This window comes from Gavialis gangeticus, unplaced genomic scaffold (assembly GCF_001723915.1).
Source record: "Gavialis gangeticus isolate Ggan-Ray unplaced genomic scaffold, GavGan_comp1, whole genome shotgun sequence".
Classification (NCBI taxonomy): domain Eukaryota; kingdom Metazoa; phylum Chordata; order Crocodylia; family Gavialidae; genus Gavialis; species Gavialis gangeticus.
Window position 1 is genome coordinate 49,796,639 of NW_017729006.1, and position 27,262 is coordinate 49,823,900.

The window sequence follows — 27,262 nt, forward strand, 5'->3', positions numbered from 1 at the left end:
CGGGCTTGGGCACAGCCCACCGCCGGGCGGGGCACGGCTCGGCTCTGCCGTGCCGTGCCGTGCTGTGCCGCCGCGGGGAGCGGGCAGGTGCCGGGCTCGCAGGTGGGGTGGCCGGCGAGGGCTGCGGCGGGGGAGGCACACGGCAAGCACAGCCCTGCCGGTGGCATGGTGCCCCATGGGAGCCTCTCTCCCCAACACACACACTCCCTGGCTCGCGCCGAGGGCCGTACAGCTGAGGGCAGGCCAAACTGGGGGCAGCCGAACCCCAGGCCTCAAGGCTTGGGCCTGCGCCTACGGTGCCCGCCAAAGGATTTGGAAACATCCAGAGCCCCAGGTGCAGGTGGAGGATGTTTGCCGGCAGTGCGGCCACTTGTGGTTCTGGACGCTTGGATCTGGAATTAGTTTGGGCGAATTTGGCCGTGGATACAATTTAAAATATATATCCCCACACACAGGCATACACCCTCGGTGTCCTCCCCACACCCTCTGTGTCCCCTCACCCGCACATACACGCTTTCTCTCACCCCATGCTCACACATTATACACATACGCAAACACCGTCTCTCTCTCCCTCCCATACCACACACACTCTACTCATACTCTCATGCCACCACACATATGCACTTTCTTTCTCTCCCTGTACTTCCACACTACACACGCTCACTGCCCCAATTACACACACAGTCTCTCTCCCCCCACACTCACATACTACACCCCCCCATACCACACATACACACACACTCCCTTACATCCCATTCTGACCCACACTGGGTGGGCCCTCCTGGCACCCACATTCAAACTGTGCACTTACATGTGCACACTAGGGTGGGTCATCACAGAAGACATACCAGTTTTCTGCTCCTCTGTCCTCTATTGTTATGAAACCCAATGCCTTTATGTCCTCTGTTTTTCTCTTCAAGAGAGAAATAGAGGACATAAAGGCATCTGGTTTCATATCAGTAGTGGACAGAGGACAACTGGACTGTCCTCTGTGATGGCCACCCTAGCACACAGGTATGCACACACTCTTCCCTCCAACTTTGCTCTCCCTTTCTCCCCCACCCCAGCTCTCAGCGAGCCCCCCACACAGACATATTGTGAGCCGCTCCTATGCGGCAGCTGTAGAATTTGCCATTTTTCTGTAGCAGTTTTCTTTTATTCCCCATGGCTGTAGCTATATCTGCATTCAGTTTCAAACAGGATTCGAGGCTGTTGCTTTGGAGTTCAGAGGTTACCATGGAATTTGGTTCCTCCATGTCTCAGAGCATATTGGCTTGTAGACCATGAAGCCTTTACACCTGCACATGCTGTCTATATGCGACTCTCTCACACCTACATTTTTTCCCTGTAGAACACACACGTTCTCCTCTGCATACTGCAAAAGCTCCTAAACAGGGAAGTGTTAGTTCAAAGTACAGGTAAAGAGACAAGGTCCAGGTCACAGCCTTTTTTTCTTTTGGCACGGGTGGTTGCCACCCATGAGGAGTGATAGGAGAATACAAAGCTATGCTTAGCTAAATGCTTCAGGCTCCTCCCCTCTCATGCATACTTAATCTTTTCCCAACATCATTGTAGGTGCCACACCTTTTATCTTGAGCACACTGGTACCCTGACAAAGGAGTCATCTTTATAGTACATACATGGTGATGATAGCTAAGTGAGGAAATGAAAAATAAATATATAAATTATTATAATAAAGTTAAAGGCCAGAACAGTCTGGCTTCCTAAATAACCCTGGCTGAAGATCTTTACCCAGTAATTCCTGCTGCTGGCTGGTAACTTCTAGCTGAGCTGCAATATTTGTCAGGAAGACCGTGGGATGCATCTATATGAGATGCTTACTGCAGTTGCCTAATTAGCTCTGCAGTAAAGCATCTCTATCTACAGATGTAGCCCTATTAGGTAGGGTAAACTAGTTAACTCTGCCTAGGTTAGTACTGCTTGATACAACTACTATCCTACAGCAGAGTTATTTACTTTGCTGCAACACATTTAGATGCTGACTGGGGCTGTTCTCGAGCATGATGGTGCTACAGTGCAGGGCTGCCTGCTAGCTAGCCCCAGACTGTAGCACTCTCTCGCCCCAGCCAGGCCCTCCACAGCATGCTGAACCAGGTCAGCACATCCCTGGGCTAGCAGGCTATCCCCTGGAGCTATCTGCTAGCCAGGGCTGCTCCAACCTGGCTCAACTTGCTGCATTCTTGGGCACTAGAGTTTATTCATCTGGGCTAATTTCAAGTGTGGATGTGCCATTTATTTAAACACTGGGCATGATATGGAATCCAGGCATCTCGTGGTAAGTTGCTCCAATGGTTAATTACTGCATTGAAAAGTTACACCTGATTTTCAGTGAGGATGTTTCTAGTTTCAGCTTCCAACCATTAGACCTCATTATGCTTTTGTCTGCTAAATTAAGAAGCCCATAGTACCAGACATCTTCTCCCACATAGATGCTTACAGATAATGATCAAATCACCTTGTAAGCTTCTGTTTGATGAGCTAAATAGGTTGACCTTTTTTACTCTCTCACTGTAAAGGCAGGTTTTCCAGACCACAGGAATCATTCTCATAAGCTTTTCTGAATGCTCTCCAGTTCTTCAATATCCTTTTTAAAGTGCTGGCACCAGATTTGGACTCAGTGTTCCAGTATTTTTCTCACACGGGCTGGATAAGAAATAAATACCTCTTCCCTGTTCGTATTCAGTATTCTCATCTGTGCATCCAAGAACAGATTTCACCTAGTCAGTCACAGCATTGTATTGGGATCTCATGCCATTAAAGGACACATAACTCCCAGCATCTTTTTCAGGATACAGTCCACTGTCCCGTAAGTGCAACCTTTGTCCATTTGCCTTGCATTTGGCTGTTAAATACATTTTGCTTAATTGTGTTCCACTTACTGTGAACGAATCACTTTGACTTATCATTATCATCCACCAATCTTTGTCATCTGCAACTTTATCAGCAGTAATTTTATATTTTCTTCTGGATCACTGACTATCATTAGGCTGAGAACACATTTTTGCAAGCTCCCATAAAAACACCGGTGTTTGCTGATAATTCTCCATTTAAAATTATTTTTGGAGAGCAATTATAAAACTGATTTAATATGTGCCACACTGTTTTTGTGCGATGCCTGATTTTAATCAAAATGCAATCATAAGGAATAGTAAACAGAACACCTTACAGAAGTCTAAGTGTTTTATGTTATCGCAGTCATTTTCCTCAACCAAGTTTGTAAATCTCCTGAAAAAAGATGTCATGTTTTCTTGACCAAACCTGCTTTCCAGAAAACCATAATGATTAGTAATAATTATGCTACAGTCCTTTTTTTCTTTCTTGTTTACATCCCATATCTTACACTCCATTATATTCTTTGGGACTGGTACTTAGTTAATGGTCCCATACCTACTTGGGACACTTTATTTAGTTGCTAAATATTGTCCCTATTCCAGGTTTCCTTTTTCAGTCATTTGGAATTTCACCAGTTTTATAGGGGCTGATACCAATATCACTATTTCAGAAAGCTTTTCAACCAATTCTTTAAAAACTCTTGATGTAAGTTACTTAGTTCTGCAGACTTAAAAATGACTGATTCTGGTAGATGCTGTTTAATGGCCCAGTGTCTAACTCAAAGAAGGCTTCAGAGGCAGTTCCAAACGAATCTGTTCTGGATCCTGTACTGTTCAATGTCTTTATTAATTATTTGAAGGATGGAACTGAAAGTATGCTTAATTGTGCTTCACTTACTGAGTGAACAAATCACGTTGACCTATCCATGGTTTGTAGATGACACCAATCTGGATGAGGTGGCAAGTGCTGTGAGGAATAGGATTAGGATTCAAAATTACCTTCATAAATTAGAAATAAAATGCCTGAAATAAATAGATTTAAATTCATTATGGCCAAATGCAAAGCGCTACACTTAGGAATGAACAATCAAATGCACAAATACAAAATAGGGAACAACAACAGGTAGGCTGCAGCACTACAGAAAAGGACTCAAGGGCTCTAGTAGACTGCATATGCGTCAACAGTATAGTTGTAAAAAAGGTCAATAGCATACTGGGATGCATTAATAGGCACAGAAGGTGATTCTTTCACTCTGTTCAGTAGTAGTGAAGTCTCATCTGGAGTCCTGTGTCCAATTTGTAGCATTGCACTTCAATAAAGACATGCATGAATTGGAAATAGTCCAGGGGAGACTAACAGAAATTATTCGAGATCTAAAAAACATGTCATATGAGGGAAGGCTGGAAGAACTGACATTATTTAGTCTGGAGAAGAGAAGACTCTCTTGTTGTCATAAAGAGGATAGTAATCAATCGTTTTCTGTTTCCACAGGAGACGGCACAAGAGGTAACAGGCTGAAATTGAAACAAGGGAAATTTAGCCAGGATATTAGGAAGAACATTCTAACTCCAAGGTTGGTTAAGCACCAGAACAGATTACCTAGAAAAGTTGTAGAATCTCCATCACTGGAAGTTGCTAAGTGCAGGTTAGACAAACACTTGTCTCAGATGGTTCAACAGGGATCATCTTGCCTTGAGTTGGGATCAGTGAATAACCTTCTGAGATCCCTTCCAGCCTTATTTATCTATGATTCTGTGATCCTCCCTAGTTTTTGATGGAACAGAAAAGATTTCTTTATCTTTGCAAAATTTAAAGATGTCAACTGTCTTCTTTCCAAATAAAAAACAGAAATAGTTACTGAACAGTTCTACACTTTCTGCATCATTGTTGAAATTCTGTTGTTTCCATTAATGGTTTGGTGTCTTTCCTAGCAAATTCTTAAAGATGTTCTTATTGTCCCTAAATGGCCATAAATGTTATGTTGATATCTTTAGCTTCCCTTATCAGTGTCTGTTTTTAATAAATTCTGATTTACATTCATTGCTGTCAGCTTTCCCTTACCCTAGAGGGAGTGGTACAATACTTGCCTAATATTAAGGAGGCCTGAAAATTAATTAGACTCTCTTTTCAGTTCCTCTCAACTTTGTCCAACTTTAACTTTTTGGGTTGTAATTTGTCATACTAGGTGTTTGCATTAGATTGTATATTTGTCTTTTGAAAGTTTGCACAAAACTAATTCATTTCTGAGAACAAGGCTAAGGTAGAAATGAATTGATTTTACCCTTTAAAAATTCTAACAATATTTTCAAGACTAGAGAGCAGGGACTAGAAATTTGACACTGGATTGAATTGCATGTTATTTCTCTTGTGAAAATTAATCTGAATTTAGGCAAGTTATACGCTTTTGAAAAATGACAGTTTTAAAAAATCAGTCTCATTAGAAACATTATAGAGTTTAGAAACTAAAATCTATGACGGTTCCATCCACACTGAACATATGCCAATCCCTCACAGCTCCTAAGTGCAACAGGACTGTATGGGCCCATCCCACAGAATGAGTGAGTATAACTCTCATGGAATGGAAACCTTACTACAGTGGTTCTCAACCTTTTTAGACTCCAAGCACCCCTCAATAGACTCGGGGCACCCCCTCAGAAAATGCCAGCTCTTAGTGTTCATTCATTTTTTGGCTACAGAAAAACAATAGAGCCATTCTGCTGCTGCAAAGGCATCAGAAAGACTTCAACAGCTGTGAATGCTTTTAATACTATGGTTACCTATTTTAAATCTCTGGGTTAATCTTGTGAATCATGTTTGCACACTTAACCACACTAACATTGCATGACACCCCCACATCACCCTTGAACATATCTTCAGGCACCCCAGGGGGCCATGGCATCCTGGTTGAGAATCACTCCCTTACTATCTCATAAAGAACATGATTGGCAGGAGTCAGGGCAGCAGGCCAACAGACAAGCCTCCAGCTGGCCCTAATTGCCGGGTGGGACTGGCTGCCTGCTGCCTAAGTGCCTCCAGCCGGCCTCAGTTAAAGCGTGGCTGCTGCTTATAAACACCAGCCCTTAAAATGTTCTGTTGCTCTGCATCAAGACAGGTGTCTGTTCTGCCAAGCCCCAGTGCTCTTGATTCTTTGTTCTGGGCTCCCTAGTTTGGTTCCTGATTCCTTGTTCCATGTTCCCTTGCTTAGACCCCCTTTGGCTAGCTCCTGCCTGTCCCTTTGCCTAGTCTGAAACTTTGCCTAGCTCCTAGTGCCCTGCTCGTGAATGGGCCCCTGCCTACCCTGTAGCGTTTGGACTCCTTGGCTCAAGAACTTTGGCCCTGGACTCCCTGGCCTGTGACCTCTGACTCTGGATTCTAACCCTTCCTGTCCACGTTGTGCTTGTGACAGTGATACTCAAAATTATCTGAAAGAGAACAAAACCAGGCACAAAATAAGCAATATACCCCAAATATGTCCTGACTCAATAGTTTGAAAAATATATCCATCACCATCCCTGCATGTCTCTAAAACAAAAAAAATGAACTCCAAATGTGAAACAAACATTGCAGTCCCTCCCCCCACCCCTTTACAGTAATGATTCAGTTTTTCCAATTTATAGTACAGTCACCTGTGAAATCATCATATTCCTCCATCATCTCTTAATTCTATGTCCATACAACTCTGCTTAATGTGCTTAATATGTAACAGGTCATTAGAAATGGCACACATGAAGTCCTCTGGCCTGTTCCACATACAGATATATGCCTGTAGTACCAATTCACTACTGGGTCTCCCTAGAAAAAGTAAAAGTTACAACTTTATTTTTTTAAAAGTCACTTCATTCCATTGACTACATTCAGGTGCAGAGAAATCACTGTTGGTGCACTGGTTTATCTCCTGAGTCCTTAGAAAGGGAAGTGCCAAACTGTTGGACAGCTCCCTCTACACTTCCACACAAAGGCAGTCTGACAAGAGCTGTTCAAGTTTCAGCCATTGCTGGAAGTGTACGGCACTCCTGAGGCACATTTTTTTCCCTTTGGGAAGTTCTTTCACATATATTTAATTGCTGATTTTCTACACAGTGCTTGCCATATGATTTCTTTGTCTTTATTTGGCACTCAGTTTGATTTGTAATTATTAATTGTAAACCTAGGGTCATACCTTTTCCTTCATACTACCCAGCATTTGCCGTGGCTCATATTAGTGCCACTCCAGAACATTTTTTAAATTTATTTCTCACATACATTTCTCATATTTCTCCTCCTATCTTCCAAGACATGAAACACAGTTTTGCATGGTTACTAAATGTATTTATTTTAATTAGGGATGCACACACCCCAGAGCTTTTCCATGATGAAGCTGAATTGCAGTGGAACAGAGGTGTGACAAGGAGTTTGTGTGCCCTGAGTAGCAGCAGGGCCAGGACAGCAGCACTGGTCAGGTTAATGGCAATGGGGAAGTTTCTGCTTTTTTAGAGCAAGGTTCTAGGCTAGAACATAAATTCCTGTTCAGAACAACATCCATCTCACTGAACCGTACACTGTCTAGATTGCACTTGTCCTCCTGACCCCACATCTCTCCTTGTCTTAGCTTCACAGGGGGATAACTTGTAGAGGAGGGCTGGAGAAGGCACTGCCTAACCTAGGACTTGGTGATTACAGCACTGAGCTGAGAAGTTGGAGAGATACAAGTTCAGATCCTGGCTGTGTGAGAGGGAGTTGTCAAAAGACTTGAGTCTCCCACTTCCCAGACATGCGCCATAATGACTCAGCTATTGGAACCAAAACACGAGAGGACCCTCCTTCTTATGTGTCCACATTGCACATGGAGTCAGACTGAAAACCGTGTGTAAGTGCCAGCAATGGAAGCTGGAAAAGTACCATTTGGGCACACAAACTAAAGTCAGATTCAGTCCTTTACTTACAAAATTGAGCCCTCAAACTTAGGAGACACCACTGTGATGGATGTGAATGTATGTCTGTATCCAGTGGTGCATTCCACATTGTTCCCTGAATACCATGTTTTATTTCAGCCTCTGTTAACATAACTTTCTCTACAATTTTAATGGTTGTGCTGTGCCATACTGATAAAATATCCCTCTGTTGTTCCGGCCTGCACACCTCCATTCATGGGTCTAGTTGTAAGAACCATTAAGCCTGACTCTTCATTCTTCTGCTAGACCAACATGTTTGCTGCAAATTTGAATGGGCACTCTGTACAGAAGCTGCTCTGTGACGAAGAGGCTATATAATCCCTTTATGTAAGCACCTTGCTGAGAAAAATGGAATTTCTTCACCCATCACCTGTCTCTTAGGGTGAAGTTACATGTTACACTTAGTCCATACTAAATCTGTGGACTGTTAAGTGGTGTTAAAGTGAGAATGTGCTGTGACTAGTCGCATGTTAAAGGTTAATGCTGGTTCTTGCTTGCACAGCTTTGACTTGCCACTAGAGAGCTGGTGTGCAGGGACATAGCTGGGAGCCAGGACTCCTGGGCTCTGTCCCTGCTCTGGGTGAGGGGGGTGGGAGTCTTGGACTGATGAAGAACTAGGAAAACTAATGTTGAAGAAAAATAACTGGAGATTGCTCATTTGATCTCTGCAGAGCAGACTGAAGTTACCCTAACATTAGCTAGGTAGACCAGCCCAGAGTTAGCCCTCACCTGCAGTGGTATAACTTTGAGATGCTCAGAGGTCACTTAGCACAAGTTAGCAAGCTTTTACATGTGGATATTTATGTTTCAAGTGCTGTTAGTATGTTCTAAGTGTAACTTTACCCTTAGAGATCAGAGACATTAACAAGGGGTCTCATATTAATGTAGGAGATGCTGGTCATTGTCAGGAGAGACTGATCCAGAGGGAAGGCAGCAGTGAGTAGGATCTGTAATACAAAGGGTACTGACCAAGCCCAGGACTCACATAAGTAGTAAAATCAGACTAAGTTGATGTAACATCTGAAAATTAGGCCCCTTGCACTGTATGGGAAGCCTAAGGACAATACAATATACCAGCACTGCAATCCAAAAACTCACTGGTAACAGATATCTATTATCCAATGAATGAGACAGCATACAGAAAGGGTTCTGGGAGCAGGGACAGGAGTGCAGGACTCCCCTGACCCCCATATAACACAGGGGCAAGCTTTCTGTCTCTGGCCTGATGAATCTGCTCAGTGATGGAATGTACCACCACACCCTGGTGATCATGGCACTCTTTGTGGAAGTGGGAGGTAGGTATTTGAACCCCCCAGGCTAGATAACACCTAGAACTGAGATCTCCCATTTCCTAGGAGAGCACTCCAACAATTCAGATGTTGTACAAAAAGTGGGCTTTCTCTTCCTGCTCCTGGTGTCCCATTTGAAAGAAAAAGTGTGCATTCACTCAATTCTTTCAAACCATGGCTGTAGCCCCCTCTATTCTGAAGAGGATTATGAGCTCTGCGTACAAATGCCCCCTTCAGCCCTGAGTGGGGTGCCTAAGCTCTAGAAAGGAGTGACATACCCCTTTCTTTGACCCCTCTCTTTGGTTTCTTATATTGGTGAGATGTAGGTGGCTCCTTGCTAAGCATGGTGGCCATCTCAGTACCCAAGCTGAGGTGTCTTTCTTTTCCCACGGCCTGTATAACACAAAGTCTGGATTTGATGCTAGGGGGTCATGTGCCTCGGAAGAGATTACTAAGTGTGTACTCCATTTTCAGGACAGCCAAATTTTCATGGCTGATTAGTAGAAGTGCTGCATAGCCAGAAATGTAATTAAAATCAATGAGGGAATGTGCTTGAGTATGCTGAAAAACCAGTTGCAGGCATTTCAAATTAGGCACCCAGAACTGGCAAACATTTGATCTTAATCTCTGGGCTTACTCTCCTTCTGTGAAATGGTGAAAAATGCCTCTTTCTTCCCATGGTTTTGAAGCACTCACATATTGTAGTGCTGAGCATTATGGAAAAGCCCATGAAGATAGGAATAATACCTTCTTCAAAGTAGGATTTCAGCGATGCGAAGTAAATAAAGTATGGAGCAGCAGATTGACAAATGAAAGTTAAATAATGTATTGAATAACCTCTCAAATCTTAACCACAATCCATCTTTTACAGTAAAGGCAAAATTCTATTTCACTTTTCAGTGTCTAAGTTGACTTAGGTGCCTAAGTGTGATTCTCCTTCACCTTCTACAAGTCCTGAAAATCCATTAATTGATCTGCTTTTGTACCACATGACCCCTACGATTCAGTCAGAGAAAAGCAGTGAGGTGCAGGAGGACTCTGATTAATAGTTTTCAAGGACTTGAGTGGAGTGGAATAAGATCACACTCAGGCAGCTCTTCTACTTAGATGCTTAATAAGTGGAATAGAAACGGGCCCAAATGAGGGAAGGGTCCTGTGAAAAAAGTAGCGTGGAATTAAGGATTGTATCATATGCAAATACAAAAGGGAGGGGATGAATATAGCCTATACAGAAAGCCTTAACTTTGGCATTTTTAATTTTTGAGTGCTTGTATTGCAATTTTAGCAATAGTCTTCTACTGCATTTTTGAGGACAGTATAGGCAAATATACATAAGCATGAAAGATAGCTACATTGGTTTAAAATATCTGCCTGAGAAGGGGATCCATCAGCAATGTAGACAGGTATGAACTTTTTTCATCTGCCTGTGTAAATGTGCATGTGTGTGCACACGTGTGTATACATACATATATGCATAGAATTATAGAAATTAAGGGCTGGAAGGGACCTTGAAAGATCATCAAATTCAACCCCTCCTGCTCTGAGCAGGAATACTCCTGGGATCATTTGAGGATCCCAAGGTGTCTGTCCAGTCTCCTTTTGAAGACTTCCAAGGTTGGGGACAGCACCACCTCCTTGAGAAGTCCATTCCAGATTCTGGTCACCTGTACCATAACGAAGTTCTTCCTTATGTCCAACCTGAAACCATCCTCTAACAGTTTATGGCCATTACTCCTTGTCCTCTCCTGGGGCACCCTAGCAAAGTTTTTCTCCCAGCTCCCAATATTCACACCTTACATATATATAGACAGCCACCAAATCTTCTCTTCCCCAGGCTGAATAGTCCCAGCTCCCTTAGTCTTTCCTCATAAGGTTTGTCCTCCTGGCCCTTAATCATTCTTGTGGCTCTTCTTAGGACCCTTTCAAGATTCTCCACATCTTTTTTGAAGTGTGGTGCCCAGAGCTGGACACAGTACTCCAGCTCGGTTCTCACCAGCACCAAGTACAGAGGAAGTATCGCTTCTTTAGACCTGCTTGCAATGCATCTGCTAGTGCATCCCAGTATGCTTCTAGCTCTGTTGACTGTAGTGCCATACTGGCAGCTCATGTTTACCCTGTGATCAACCATAATGCTGAGGTCCCTTTCAGCCATTGTGCTAGCTAGGACATCTTCTCCTAACTTACATTCATGTTGCTGGTTACTTCTCCCCAGGTGATGCACTCTGCATTTATCCTTATTGAACTGCATCTGGTTCCACTCCACACATCTTTCCAGCTTGTCCAGGTCCATTTGGATCCATATCCTAACCCCTAGCATGACCGCTTTTCCCCATAACTTAGTATCATTCAAAATCTTGGCCAGTGTGCTTTCCACATTCTCATCTAAATTGATAAAGATGTTGAACAGCACAGGGTCAAGAACCAAACCCTGCAGGACACCACTGCCCACCTCCCACCAAGATGCTACAGACCTGTCCATTAACACTCTCTGGGTTTGACCCCTTAGCTAGTTCCCAGCCCACCTGACTATCCCCCAGTTTCTGCCAGCCCACCACCCCCGTTTTTTTAATAAAAACATTAGCCAATTGCCCATCAAGAATGACAGGGGGGTGGGGAGCAAGCAGGGATGGAGCCCTGTGACTCCCCCCCACACACACACACATCTGGGCCCACTCCCTCCTTCCCTCCTGCTGCTTGGGGTCCAGGCCTGCTCCCCCCTTCCCTACTGCAGCAAAATATACTATATTTTGTATATAATAGAGGTAATAAATGCTTAACCATGATAGGGAATGACTTAGTTTTAGTTCAGTGATCCATAGCTTTCATAGGTTTTTAGGGCTGGAAGGGACCTTGGAAGATCATTAAGTCTGACCCCCTGCCCCTGGGCAGGAAGGAGTGCTGGGGTCAGATGACCCCAGCCAGGTGGTTGTCCAGTCTCCTCTTAAAAACCTCCAAGGTAGGAAGAGCACCACCTCCCTTGGAAGCCCATTCCAGATTCTGGATCCATTCATTTGTATGCGTCAGAAAGGAGGTCTAGTCTTGAATTACCCCAAGTTCGATTTAATTTGTCTTAAAACAATATAGGTAATTAAACTGCAAGAAAGCTTTACTAGTCACGGCAAGAGACTTGCAATATATGTCCTTCAGACAAAAATCCCCTAGGATCACACACATCCTCTTTTTACACACAGACATTTAATTAGCTTCTCGTATTGCTCTGTATTCTAATTTGGTGGCCTAAAGCAGACCTCTATTAGTACTCATTTGTGGCAAGAATTTAATTTCATAAGGAAGACAACCCCTGCATGTGTGAGTTGTCAATAACTTCAAGGTATATTTGAGGGAATATTGCTTCTCTTCTACTGGTGTCTGTTCTCCCTCCTCCTAATGTGGTGATGCAGTGAACTTTACTATTCCAGTTACGTGAATCCTTTCATATAACAATGATATCTATTATGCTACAAGTCTACTCGTACATGATAATTTCCAGTGTCTCTCACTTATTACTTGACTTCTGGCACTGTCTGCAGACAATTAAGGGATGTATAGAGAAGGAATCCTTTGACACCATCATTCATTACATTCCTGGCACCTAAAGCATGAGTTACCTGTCAGAACACTTGTGCTGCATTTATCCTCCACTATCTCTTTTGTTGTAGGGTTAATGTACTCCTACCCTGTCCAGGCAGAAGATTGCTCCTCCTATGACTAAGATAAACCACCCAGACAAAATGTACGTCTACATCATGGCAACAGTGTGTCCTGGAGCACATGTATCTGTGCTTGACTTGCCTATTTGTGCCAAATAGGGCTGTGCAAAGCTTTGGTCGCTGATTCGATTTGGAGGAGATTCAGCCCGATTTGGCATCTGAATCTCCTAATCCGAATTGAATCAGGAGACCTATTAATCTCTCTGAATTGAATCGGAAGCCTCAAATTGGATTCGATTTGGAGAGATTCGACAATTCAGCCATAGACACAGCTTTATGTTTTTTCGATGTACCTTGAGGTTGAGGTACGTAGAAAAAACATATAAAACTGTGTCTATGGCCGAATCGCTGATTCTCTGAATCAGCACCGAATCTTCAGATTCAGCCAAATTGAATCAGGTCAGTCATCCAAATCAGCAAATCACTGTCCCCTGAATTGGGCTGAATCTGAATCAAATACTGCCTGCTTTGCACACCCTTAGTACCAAATCCAGAAACATGTCACTGACGCTGCTCTCAAGACCTCAGTCTCTGAGTGCCTGTTGGGGAAACCTGGGAGCAGCCTCTTTAGCATGTTCCTGGGTTTGGAGAAGGTGAGCCATAAATGCTCAAGAGCCTCTGTGCCAGGACACACTGTCACTGTGGTGCAGACACAGATCACGCAGACTCAACACAATTACAGTACTCCAGCACCCAGATGCTGTTATGCACACCATGCCCATCTGCATCTCCTTGTGTGTTCCAAACTCAGCAACATTAGAGACACTGTCCCAAGGTCTTCCCCAGCAGTCAGTCACTCTCAAGCAGGCTGAAGAACAAATTATAGGGAGGGACTAGAGCAATGTGTGTCAGAGCTTCATTACTGATGCACTTCTGGGCTTGGTGGGGTGGCTGGGCTGACTTCAGGCCAGTTGTGCTGGGACATGCTAGTACCACAATATAAGCACACCCTGAAGAGTCCTTCTTCACCACAGAAGAGCCTGATGTTATGTCAAACTAATTCTTGTATTATGCCATTCTTCTAGCCACTGATTTACTTCCTGCATCTTGTGCTTGCTGCCTTCTCTTGGGTTAGGATGGATCCTATCCTTGCAAAGACCACCTGTTCCTTCCCCTTCAGTTCCCTTTTGAGATCTTTGAAGCTTTTGAACCATGAAGCATCATCTAAATCAGTGGCATAGCTGCGAGGGAGGAAGGGTGACTGGGGCAGTAGCCCCAGGTGTTGCTTTTCTGGAAGGTGGAGGCACAAAAATAAGCCTAATCAGTGTTATCTGATCCTGTCACTGCAATTAGCATGGCAACAGCTGGTGCTGCCCCTGGCACAGAGCTGCCCAGATATGCCTGATCTAAACACCACATCAGTTGAACCAATTTGTTTTATAACCAGCCTAAGGTAACACATTTTGTAGAAATGTTAGCTATTTCTAAGCATGTGCATATGACTGCAGTCCTAATTTCTAAAAAATAAAATAAAATAGCTAAATATTTTAGTAATGTGTCTTTATTTCTTCATTTCATTCTAAATGGCATGCCACAATTGTGTATGTAGCTCCAGTTTATGTAGCTTCTGCTTTTCCCACATGAGAATTTGCTGTGTGAGAAAGAACAACTTTTTAACAATAGGCCTAAATTTCACTGTTTTTCTTAATACATAGTGCAAGTACATTGGACAACAGGTAGATGTCTCTGTGCAGCTTTATGGTAAACTCTGCATTCCCTCATCTTATCTGCATACCACTTCTTGCCATTGAAATCCACTCAGATGTCAATGGGGACCATTTATGTGAACAGAAATATCTGCCCTTTTATTAAAATGGCTGATGTAATTTAATTTAAAGTAAGTTAGGGGGAAAGCATCAATAAACAAAAAAAACCCCTTTGCTGCATGGCTTTAGTTTTAACAGCTCTTTTGTGCTGACACTGGCTTTAATTTGTGGCTCCACCAAAATGGCTATTCTTAGAGCTGAACACAGTTGCCACTGTGAGATGAACAAAATCACTAAGAAGTTGAGGAAAACTAACTAAGAAGAGTAAATTACTAACAGTTCCATTTCTCCATGTGCTGAAAAGATTGAAAGATCAGAGCTGAGAAGATAAAGGGAATTTTTTTAAAGATCCATTAACGCATACAATAGAGAACATGTATAAAGAAAGAGCTACCACACTATAAATTCACAAAATATTTTATTAGATCTAACAACAGTTTCATCTACCCAACCCAACCCAACCCAACCCATGGAGGCAGAATTGTAAAGGTGCTTACAAAAACATTCAAATATACATGATTTTGTAATGATCTTGGAAGAACCTACAAGCATATGCCCTCTGGGTATACTTCCCCAAATCATATAAATAAATATGCAAAGATGACATGAGTGTGACGGGACTCAAAAAAGGATTGTGCATTTTATATGGATAACGAAGACATCCGTAATCATAACAGTAAAGATAGGAAAATGAAATCAAGAGTTTTGGGAAAAAAACAAACCTTCATGCTTCAGCACATTAGCACACCTTTAACTGCCAGATATCATAGAAAGACACTTTCCTTATAGCTCACATATTACTGAGCACTATCAAAGACAAAATACAGGGCTAGACAGACTAAACTGTTCGATGACAATGCATATACTCCTTAAAAGACAGAATCTTATATGGATGCTGATTAAAACCCAAGTTTTCAGTAGGAATGTATATATTGACCTGAGCAGAAAAGGAATTCTTAGAAAAAATCTCATTATAAGCACAAGGACAACCTTTCAGATTAGAATTAAGTTGACATTTTTCATTTTAGTTACAAAAATTTGTTTTAAATAGTCATTGCCAGTGAAAATGAGAGGTATGAATTTTTAATCTAATTTCATAAAAACTTAAGTTCAACCTTCATTGGCAAAGTAATTACTACCAAGTCTGATCTTGCAGGCTCTGTGCACACATATTTTCCTTTTAAAGTTAATAGCTTTGTAGGCAAGAACATCTGCAGGAACACAGCCTATATCAGTTTCTCACAAAGACATTTCTAAATATCATTACCTTATTTCTAAATGATGAAAGATGGGTAAACAGTTACTACAAAGCTGTCCTAATGAAGCCCTACTGGGAACTCAAGTACAGTGAGCATTTAAAATGCTAGCAACAGTCAATGCACATTAATGTCAATGTCAAACACATGAATCTTATATGCAACTAGATTCTTATCTGTGCACAAATATCAGGTTCTGATCTGCCTTCAGATATGTATGTGCAACCCCACATCGAACTGCCATGTGAACTCTGCTGCAGTCAGTCACCTCAGGGCATAATTTAGCCTAAATTTTAGTTTTTGGAATTTAAACATGGAGAAGAATTCTCAGCTAACATCTGTTAAATGGCACAACTATAAAAATGTTTTAGTAGAAAAATAAACACTTTAAAGTTATTGGAAGATCACATTAGCGTGATTATTTTAATTTCTCTATTTTCATACAGTAAATTAAAAAAATATATTTTCAATTATGAAAAAGAACATAAGGCATTTTAGAAACACTCATATAGCTGCCCAATAAAGAGAATGGGGGTGGGGGGAGTAGATTGCTGCAGTACAGTACATGCACTGTGCCTAGTGTTTGATGCTTTTAAGCACTTCAGAAAACAGTTTAAAACTTGTAAACAAGTTACATCTTTCTTCATACAAAAATAGCAGTTATATAATTTTTTTCAAAGTTTGCCTAAATGTTGACTCAGTTAACATTTTCCTATTCAGCCAGACACTGTAGATGACTGTGAAGATGACATCCTACTCTGGATCAATTTCTTTCTTTAAAGAACCATTTCTGGTGTTCTGAATTGGCACATGGTCGTAACAGTGGTGCTGGACTTCCATTGTAAGAGTCAGGCTCAGCTTGTACACACTTTTGGGTTTGTACGTGAAACAGAGAACCATCCTGCAAAAAAAAAAGAAAAAAAAAAAGAGAAAATTATGTACAACAGTCTTAAGATGGCAGCTACAGATATTTAGATATTACCATATTTAAGCTATAACAGAAAGCTTTTATGAAGATGTACAACTTATATACATTTCGCATATGCATGTGTGTATCCTCTGTATGCAATCTAAGTCGCTTAAGCTGAGAATTTCTAGAACCTTCTCAAAAACTATCTTTTTTGGGCCTGTATTAATGTTGCTTTACAGCAATGGAGTTTGGGGTCCAATTTTATTAAAAAAATGCATACTTCAAACTCTTTAATTCCTTTCATGCTGCCTAGACAGAGGACCCCAGAGTATGACTTTTCCCAACAACAAACTTCAGCTTTTTACTAAATTTACCTAAAAATAAATTTTAAAGATACTAAAAGTATAATTATTAAGAAAACCTACCCCTCCTTTTCAGGGGAAAAGGTACACACTATTCTTGGTGTGCTCCTTGCCCCAAATATTTGAAGTTAGATGCCTATTCTGCTTAAGAGCAGTGCAACCCCCAGGAGAATGCAAGGTCTGGCAGGCCTTCACAGCCAGTCAGCAAGGAACATCCACTGAAACTTTAGACCGTGGCAGGCAAAATATGGCCCGCGGGCCGGATTTGGCCCACCAGGCACTTACATCTAGCCTGTGGCGGCCCCCCCAGAAAATTGTGCCCTGCCTAGCCCTTCTGCCTCTGAGGGTGGGAGCAAGGCACCTACACGTGCCTCCAACATATCCTATTATGCCTCGCTCCCACCTCATGGGCAGAAAGGTCAGCCCCACTAGCACAAGCCAGGGCTGCTGCTGCAGGCTTCCCCAGAGTCCAGCTCCCTCTGGGCAGCAGGTAGAGAAGCAGGGGTGTGGGCCACAGCATGGAGCGTGGGGCTGGGTGCAGCGCGGAGCCCACACCCCGGGCAGCAGCAGCATGGAGCTTTGATGGGCAGGATGTGGGTGTGTGTGGGGGGGGGGAACCCCTCTCCCCCCACACTCCAGTCCATGGCGCACACCCCTGGCAGGCAGCGGGAGCAGCAGCAGCAAGGGAGGGCGCTCTGATTGGCACTGCTGCCTGGCTCTGGCCAGCACTGCAAGGAGTGCAACCCCCGGCAGGCTGTTTGTTTCCCCAGGGCTCCCGGCACTCATGGGTCACAAGAAGGAAGCCCCAGGAGCTGGCTGGGGTGGGGAAAGCAGCTGGCTCCAGCACCTGGGGCTTTTCTCCAGTGCCCAGCAAGTGCAGGGAGTGCCAGGGAAGCAAATGGCCTGGCAGGGCCTGGAGTCTTTGCTGTGATGTGCAGTGTTGGCCAGAGCCAGGCACCAGCACCCCCACCTGCTCCTGCGCCATGGGGGGAACATGTGGAGGGGTCCCCACACCCCTTCCACCCTACCTCACACCCCATAGACACCCTCCCACCCCACAGCGTTTCCTGTGCTAACTGCAGGAGGACAAGTTGTTCCAGAGACACCCACCCACACCCCACAACTGCCACACAACCCCCAATATACCCTATGCTCCCCATATAGCCACAGCCCTCCAAACTCCCCCACGCACCCACCATACACCCCTCCACTGTAAACACACACACCCACACCACATATACCCCCCACATACCCCACAATATAAAATACTAAAAAAAAATAATTTTGCATTATTATGCAATCACCTCTATATACAGTACACAAACACAAATCATGGCAAAAATATTTTTTGTAATAAAATTAAAATATGTTATAGTAGGTGTTTGACTACTAGTGTACAATTTTTTGTTTTCTGGTTCTAAGATGGCAACCCCTCTCCCAAAAGGAGTATTTCGGGTAGGGGGCAAAGGGGAGGGACTTCGGGTGGCAAAGGTCAGGGGTGAAGGGCAGGACGTTCAGTCCCAAGATAGTGGGGCACCTGTCAAGGGGGTGGGGCTACCCATGCGGCTCTCAACAGCTCAAACCTCATTCAGTGACCGTCCACCTGAAATAATTGCCTGCCCCTGATTAGACCTTCTCATTGCATGGATTCTCCAAGAGCCAACTATCTCCAGTTTGTTAAGCCAACCTCCATTGCACAAGCACTGCCTACTAAGAAGTCAAATTCCAAAAAAAAGTATCATGCCCAACAACAAAGAAATAAGACCTCTCCCCAGAATAAGACTCCAAGGCCCAGCTGTTCTGAGTTGCTGCCAAACCTCATTTAGCTCCAACAAGGTTGTAAAATACCAGAGTCATTGGTGCTAATGTCTAGTTTCTAAGAACAAAGCAGGTTTTCCTGGAACTTTGTTCCATTTCCACTAGTCGTGGGCTACTTGTTATATATCTATGCATCTCTTCTTCTCTCTCACATCTATCCATGTGCATCTCTGCTGATGCAGGAAAATTCATAATGCTCATGTATTTAGGAAGTCAAGCCTTTTTCCACTGTGACACTATGTTGAATACAGGTTTATTACCTCTTTATTTAACTGAGAACTATTCTGCTCATCCTTTAGCTCAAGGGTGATTAACCTGTACCACAAACGGCACAGGAAACTGCTGTGATGCATGTGAGCCCCATTCCAGCACCCTAGGGCACCAACTCTATCGGGTATATCTCGGGACAGGGGCAGGGAATCAGTGTAGCACTAGAGGAGGGTCAGGGCTCACTTGTGGTATGCCAGCTAAAAGAGTTGGCTACCACTGCTTTAGCTGCACTCCTGGCTAGTCTCACGTGAGTGGGAATGTGCAGAATTCTTCAGAGAAGAGAACTTACACTTAAGTGTAAATGGTTCTTTAAAGGACAGCTTCTACATATGGGTACTCTCTCTCATTAAACAAAGATGTTACACATCTTTAGATGTCCTGGTTGTGAAGAAATAAACTCCCTACTCTAGCTCTAAATCCCCATTCACTTTGTGCCCTACCAGCCTGTTTGTGCCAGCCCAATCAGTTTGGAAGACTGAAGGTGCTTTTGATTCACAGAAGTTTAGGGCTGGATGGGACCTCACGAGATCATCGGGTCCAGCCCCCTTGCTCTGGGCAGGAAAGACTGCTGGGTTCAAATAACCCCAGAAAGGTCCAGCGTCCTTTTGAAGATCTCCAGGTTAGGTGTCTGTGCCACCCCCGCTGGGAGTCTATTCCAGAGTCTGGTCTCACGAAACCATTAAGAAGTTTTTCCTTATATCCAGTCTGAAACCTTCTTCTGGCAGTTTATGACCATTGCTCCTGGTTTTCCCCTGGGGCGCTTTGGTGAACAGTTGTTTGCCTAGCCCCTGCTGCTCTCCCTTGTTATATCTGTAAGCTGCCACCAAATCCCCCCGATGTCTTCTCTTTTCTACGCTGAACAGTCCTGAACAGTCCCATATCTGTCAGCCTTTCCTTGTATGGTTTGCTCTCCAGGCCTCTAATGCCATGAGTGGTTTGTGATCATGAGTTCAACATCGCAGGGTCACCCCAAATTACTAGTAAACGCTCTTTCTAAGGTAAATTAGTTCTATCAAAATACATTTTATGCTCTCATCTTATTGATAAATGTGTACGTGATCCAAAAGCATGATTTTGCACCTTCTCCCCCCTGCTCTCTCTCTTCCTCCTGCCCCCACCAAGGAAAGATACATTGCAACAGATGTAAATGTACTTTTAGGTAAGTGCTATAAAAGACACAGAACTAAGTACTGATTATGAATGGTCAGGACATTTTTAACAAACATTATTTCTCAGAAAGAACTGATCTGTCAACATCAAAACTTTTTGTGGGAAAGATGTCAGAGGTTTAAGTTCAAGCCCCCAGGGCACTGATTTTCATAGTTTCATAGATTCATAGATTAAGGGTCAGAAGGGGCCTAGTAGATCTTCTAGCCCGACCCCCCGCCAGGGCGGGAGAACAACAAAAAACCCCAAAAAGAGAAACGGGACTCAAATGAGTCCAGCCAGGTAGGCAGCCAGCCTCTTCTTAAAGACCCCCAGGGTAGGGGCCAGCACCACTTCCATTGGAAATTGGTTCCAGCTCCTAGCCGCCCTAACCGTGAAGTAGTTTTTGCGGATGTCCAATCTATACCTCCTCTCCATCAACTTGTGCCCATTACTTCTTGTTATGCCAGCGGGCGCTAGGGGAAACAGCGTCTCCCCCAAACCCTTCTGGTCCCCCCTAGTGAGTCTATAGACAGTCACCAGGTCCCCCCTCAGCCTTCTCTTGTGGAGGCTGAATAGGTTCAGGTCCCGCAGTCTCTCACTGTAGGGTCTGCCCTGTTGTCCCCTGATCATGCGGGTAATTTAAATTATTTATATCAATTAAAACAGCTTCAACAGGAAAGAGAGCAAAAGAATGGCTATTTTGGGTTTTCTTGTGGAAAGCTCGGATAGGTCTCTATTTTGTTCTGACACAGGAAGGAAAATTTCTGAAATCACAAAACAGTTCTTCAGGACAAGCAAAACTGTCTCCTACCCAGCAATAACAATAACACTTTAACACCTCATCATGAACAGCAAAGGATATATTCAAATTTTCATCAATTCTCCAATAATGTACACACAGAGAGATGTAATGTTACTGGGCTGCCATTGGTTTAATGAACTCACAGCATTTTCATTTCTTAGGTGTCTAGTTTCTATATGCTAGAATTTAGGCCAACTTTCCTCATTAGAGATGATCCACCTGAAACTGGGAGATTGAAAAGGGAGAGTGTTTTGCTATCTAGAATATGGAATTTTCCCAGTAATCTCATCTTTAGATGCTGATTGTCTCTTATATCAAAGAGAATGTCATTTAAAAAAATATAAAAAGCAAACAATGCCAATTAAAGTGCTCTTGAACAGATCTCCTTGGTAAGGGAAAGAAAGGAAAAATATACTGTTTAAATACAGTTTCCTCTTATGAAAGGTCTGTTCCTGCAAGCCCTGTGTTTGGTATTCCCACTGGTTTAGCTATGAGCTCTCTCAAGCCCCCTCTGTATGCAGATTCTAAGGGGAATTTTTCAAGTATGCAAAAAATTATGTTTAGCCTCTTAGACCTAAAATTAAGCTGCCGATTGCAAAATGCAAAAATTCCCTGATTTAGAAAATAAGCCACCATGTACAATTTAATGGAAGATAAATGTTTGCCATACTACATCATAACATTTGTGTGCCTGTTTAAGAGTCTCTTTCTTTTGTTTTAGTCCTTATTCACTTAGGGCCAGATTCAAAGCCCATTGGAGTCTATGAAAAGTCTCTCACTGACTTCAGTGGCTTTGCACATCTTGACTTTAAATTAAGCACTGGTTTCAGTAGAAGTCTGCCTTTGACTCCGAAGGGACTTTCCCAGTTCTCCCCAAGCAGGAATGACAGATCAGCATATTAACACAAACATTACTTTGTGTCACAGTAAAGATGAACAGCCAATGCCCAAATGTAAAATACCTAGAAAAATCAACACACAACTCAACAGGAAAATGCAACAATTATGCCACCACAGTTTGTAAAACTTAGCCTTTAATCTTGTCACATCACGCGCAAGCAACAAGCAAACAGAAATGCAACAGCCGATCCCCATTTTGCCCTGGTAGTGACTGTAAGCTCTTCTCTCCTCCATTTTATTTCTCTCATTTTTTTGGCTAAAGATGGTCTCTCCACAGGATCTTACCAATTTCTTTGAAGGGAAAATCGGCCAAACATGACCTTCTGCTCCTCCTGGTTTATCTTCCCTCCCTCTATTCCTCTTTTCCTACATCCTAGTCACAGAACCAAGCTTCTTCCTGTTTGCTGTCTCTAAATATTTTGGTTCTCCCAGTAACCTCTCCCCTGATCTCTCTTGTGCCCCCTCTCAGCTCCTCCCTAAATCTTCCTTAGTTTGTCTCTATCCTCAAACCAACAAATAAGTATTAGCATCCCCATCTTAAAAAACCCACACCTCACCTATAATGTCACCTTAAAAGAACTCACTTGCCCCTCCAACTACCTTCTCATCTCCCTTCCATCTCTACTCTCTTTAAAAGAGCTATTTAAAATAATTGTTTGGAGTTCCACCCCTTCAGTTGTCACAGAGTCTTTCCAATTTAGCTTCTGCACCTTGCACAGAAATTTCTCTCCTCAAAAGTCTCCACTATTTTCTAGCCAAAGCTCAGAATCAGCACCTTGTCCTTATCCCTTCTGACTTTCTAATCTGCCTTTGAACTCCTCTTCTTGAACTCATGTTCTCTCTTCACTACTGTGCCTCTGTCCTCCCTAGCATCTTCTTCTAGCTCTCTCAGGATCCTTCTCACCCCTCTCCAGCTTTCTGTGGCAATTCCACAGGGCTCTGTCCTTGTTCACTTTCTCTTCCTTTTATCTCATCTCTGGATAATCTCATTGACCAGCACAATTTCCACTATCATCACTACCTGGATGGCTCACAGCTCTCTCTCTCTCCACTCCAGGTCTGCATCCTTCAGTCCAAGCCAAAATAACCATCCACTCACTCACTACAGATAAAGCAGATCTCTTGGTTTTTCCTCCAAGGTATCCCTGTTACCCTTTTTCTCCACCACTGTGGACCACAAGTCCATCCTGCCTGTCACTCAGCACCATAACCTAAGTATCATTTTTACTCAGATCTCTTTCTGTGTCCTCACGTCACAGTTGAAAAAGTGTTACTGATTCTTTCTTCACAACATTCCCAAGACATATCATTCTATATCTGTCCATGCAACTGTAACTTCTGCCCAGGCTCTCACATCATGTCATTTATATTACCTTGCTTTCCTTTCCTCTTGACAAATGCAATTGTGCCTGCTCACACCCATTCAGGACAATGCTACAAAGATTATGTCCAGACCACATCATGCCTTATATGCATCAAACACAAAACACTGGTCTTGATAGTCATGACCTTGCTGGCCTATCCGTACCCTCTTATTCATCTCTCATTCACCACTGAGGCTGACACCAACCTCAACAGACCCACGACGTCAGTCTTTGTCACCCACTTGTTAAATCTGTATATGAGTAACTGTGCTTTCTCCTAGGCTGGTCCTCATGTAGAGATTCTCCATAAGTATTCATAAAACTAACTTGTTATTTATTTTTTTAAGCCTTTCTTAGAAGTCAAGATTTTTATTGTAGCCAAGGAGAAGAGAGCGCTGTCAGGTAACTGTGCAATTGTTTCACTGTACACTTCCTTAACTGCCTGCTCATATCTATTACTGCTCCACCCCCTTTGATATAAGAAACAATCAGCACCTAAAGATGAGATTACTGGGAAAATTCCATTTTCTAGGTATCAAAACACTTTTTTTTAACTTCATTTTAAGTTATATGAGGCAAGTTCTTTTTGTTCTGTAGTTGTGCTAGGCTATGGGATCACAGTCTTCCTCAATGATATTACATTATCCAGTTGGGTAAACTTTTTGATTAAGCACCCTCCAGTAAAAATTTATTACAACTACTACATGTTTGTGGGAGGAAGTTACATCAAAAAAGGGTATTAAACAGGAAGGGGCAGATCTGCAGAAAGCCTTGAAATGCGTGACCAGGAATTTAATGCAAGAAAAGCTGGAGAACCAGCATAAAGCTGCAAAGAGAAGTAACAATATGATAAATTCAACAAATTTGTTCAGGATTTTATATGTTGAAACTCAATTAAGTTATTTTTTTAAATCAAGACTTATGAATGGTACTAGGCAGACTTATTTCATATAATGTCAAATCAAATCTTTCCACTCTAAAGTGTTTGGGATATATTCAATATGTGTCCTCTTGGGACCAACACACTCAGGACCTTGAAAGAAATAGATGAAAAAAGCATTAACAAAATGAAGAATATACATTTAAAAAAGCCAGTATTTTAAATTTTACTTTCTTATCCTATAATAGGATCATGGCTTTTAAGTGCACATTAGATCTATTACTGAAACTGTGAATTACAGTTTGCTTATTTTTCTTAGGGCTTTTCACTGCTATCAAACACTTAGGGTCTCAGCACCTTCAACATCAAATCAAATTGATAGCAATAAAGCAATCCCTAGACTTTGCTCTGTTTCACTTGCACACATTATAGAATATTTTTCTTTATTCCAGTAAAGACACTCAAGAACTCGATCCACCCAGTTGTTTTCTGCTTAATCAGTTTTCACTCATAGAACAGGTACAGGTCACTTAGGCAGTATGGTCTGTGTGATTAATGACTCTTAAATATGTCTTCCAAGACCAAGCACTATATTTATACTTGTGCTCCATACCTCTGAACACTTCCCCTGAATAGGTGAAAGTATAAACATGAGTGTGGGGGGAAGTACATTTTATAGCATCTTCACACTCATCAAAATGCTCCTTCCCCAGGCCTGGGGGTGAAAAGTAGGGTTGAGGGCTCCTTTTCAATGGGCCGGGCAACAATACTTTGCCAGAGGTTAAGGTGGCAAAGTAGAGGTAATTTTCAATGCAAGCCACATTTTGATGTTGTTTGGGAAGAGGCCATCCGTGATTTTTCGGGGGGGAAAGGAAGTAGCTATCTGTACTTTAGATAGCCTTTTAAATCTCCATTCCATCTTCTATGGTGAACACCAGGACAGCAACCTTGGGATATGGAAAAATGCAGGTAGAATGGGCAGAGATGGGAGCAGTTTGGTAATGGAAGTTCAGGTTTTGCAATACGGGATGCAAAACTGAGATGGAAAGAGTGGCACAGTATAAGGAAGAAGAGGAGACAAGGGGAATGAGAAGCTAGGGATGTGTATGTACAGAGGGAAGATCTATAAAGGCATGAATTTGAGAGTCTTTAAGAAGTTGCCTTCCCACCCAGTCATCCCTCCTGGTGGACTATACCAAAGAGCTTGTCACCTTCTGTGGCTGTTTAAACTCTAATTTGTTCTACATCTCTAATTCCTCACTGCTCCCAGGAGGAAGGGCAGTCACATGCATGGTGAAGAAGGTTGAATTTTAGTTCCTTTAAGAGTTATTGGGCAAGAATACAAGCACCTATGACTATCTATCATCAGACTGAGGTATCAGAAAGAGGCTATAACTAAATAATCCAAAAAGGATCATTAACAACAGGTTAGAGAGGTATCCACAATAATTTCCTTGAGACTTGAAGACGGGTGGCTTAAGCCATTGGCAATTCCTTTCAAGGCTAGGAAGACAGACAACAATATTCCCTGTGTGCTGCTACTACATAGCTGTTTAAGGAACAAACAAGGTAATATTTAAATCCAATGAACTAAACACATACTAAAACTAAGCCTTTTTGTTATAAAATCTCCTTCCAAACACTGAATTACTTATGGTCTGCGCTGACATGAACAAATAGCAAAAGTCAAAACAGGCATGCTTACCTCTCTGAAAACAAATTTCTGGTTTTCAGGAACGTTTTGTGAGTTGTCTTGACACAAATGCATTGTCAAATAGTCTGTTCCTGACTCAACTGCAGCACACGCTTCAGGCTGCCGGGTATTATAACGTATTTCATTATGAGATGTGTATTCAAAAAACTGTAAACCCAAAAGAAGAAATAATGGACAACAATTTTACTTGTGAAGTATATAAACCAAAAAGCATTTTATTAGGACAAAGTACATGGTAAAAATAGGTTTCCACCTATCAATATACAAATTAAGTTCACTCAGAGTTGCTGCTGTAGAGAGAAATTCTGATGACAGTTTTTGTTACAGGAGCCTTACCTGTTAACCAATTGCCTAATTTTTATAGAAAAAAAACCCCCCAGTCTTACAGTATAGCATTATCAGCATACAATATTTGTTTCTAGCAGCATGCACAATATGCCAAGTGCTCTATAACCATGCAGGAAAATAGGGTTCCTTAAAGGGAAGAACTTAAAATAATTTCAGATAGTAAAAATCATTGCATTTTAATCAAAGTCTCACAGACTGTTGCTTTCATTTTAGAATGTATCTATTGAAAAGTGCAAATGTTGAGCCCAATCAAAAACATACATCTAATTCAAATTTATAAAACATGCATCTCAATATATGAACTTCTAAGATATTGTTCTCAGCAAAGTAGGTAAACTGCTTTTCAATATGTTCAAGCCTTTAGTGAAAGCAGTTTAATGGGATGGCTTATCATACAATATTCTACAATGGAGTTTTGAGTGGGTTCTTGAGCATCTCAGATTCTGTGCCAACTAACACTGAAAACAGTGTAATGATAACGACAGGGGTACCAGAAATCTGCCAGGATACTAGACCTTCCCTAGAATTACTGTGACATTTATCATGGATTTTTGCCCAACTCTGGAATTCAGCAAGGAGGACAGAGGAAGTTTAAAGATTTATCTGTATCTATGACATTTGTAAATCATTTTAGAAAACTAAAATGTATGCTTAAACCTTTTTAGATTACATTTGGTAGATAGGGTAAGACGAGAGTTTTACTCACAACAACAGAATAGAAATATTTGTCTACATTAACAGTAGCATAGTTGTCCCAGTGTTAAAAAAACAGGTTGAATGTCAGTTCAGAACAAACAAAAAACTGTTTGTAACAACAGTTTTAAAAAGTAAGAGGGGGACTTTATGGAGGCAAATCTACCTGAAACAGAATTGCAAAGTGGATCCAAAAGTTAACATTTACAACATTTTCTGAAGTAGAAAAGGGCAAGGTATGTCATTC

General features: G+C 42.3%; 1 protein-coding gene across 1 annotated transcript in view; it reads right to left on the reverse strand.

Moving 5' to 3' along the window:
• Nucleotides 1-14,950: 14,950 nt before the first annotated feature.
• The window catches only part of GALNT12 (polypeptide N-acetylgalactosaminyltransferase 12), a 147,603-nt gene continuing 135,291 nt past the window's right edge, over nt 14,951-27,262 (reverse strand). The window contains exons 11-12 of the mRNA XM_019508733.1: nt 25,966-26,121; nt 14,951-16,706 (exon numbers count right to left, since the gene is read on the reverse strand). Of these exons, the coding sequence (XP_019364278.1) occupies nt 16,569-16,706; nt 25,966-26,121 (294 nt within the window). The 3' untranslated portion in view covers nt 14,951-16,568. The remainder of the gene's footprint in view (nt 16,707-25,965; nt 26,122-27,262) is intronic.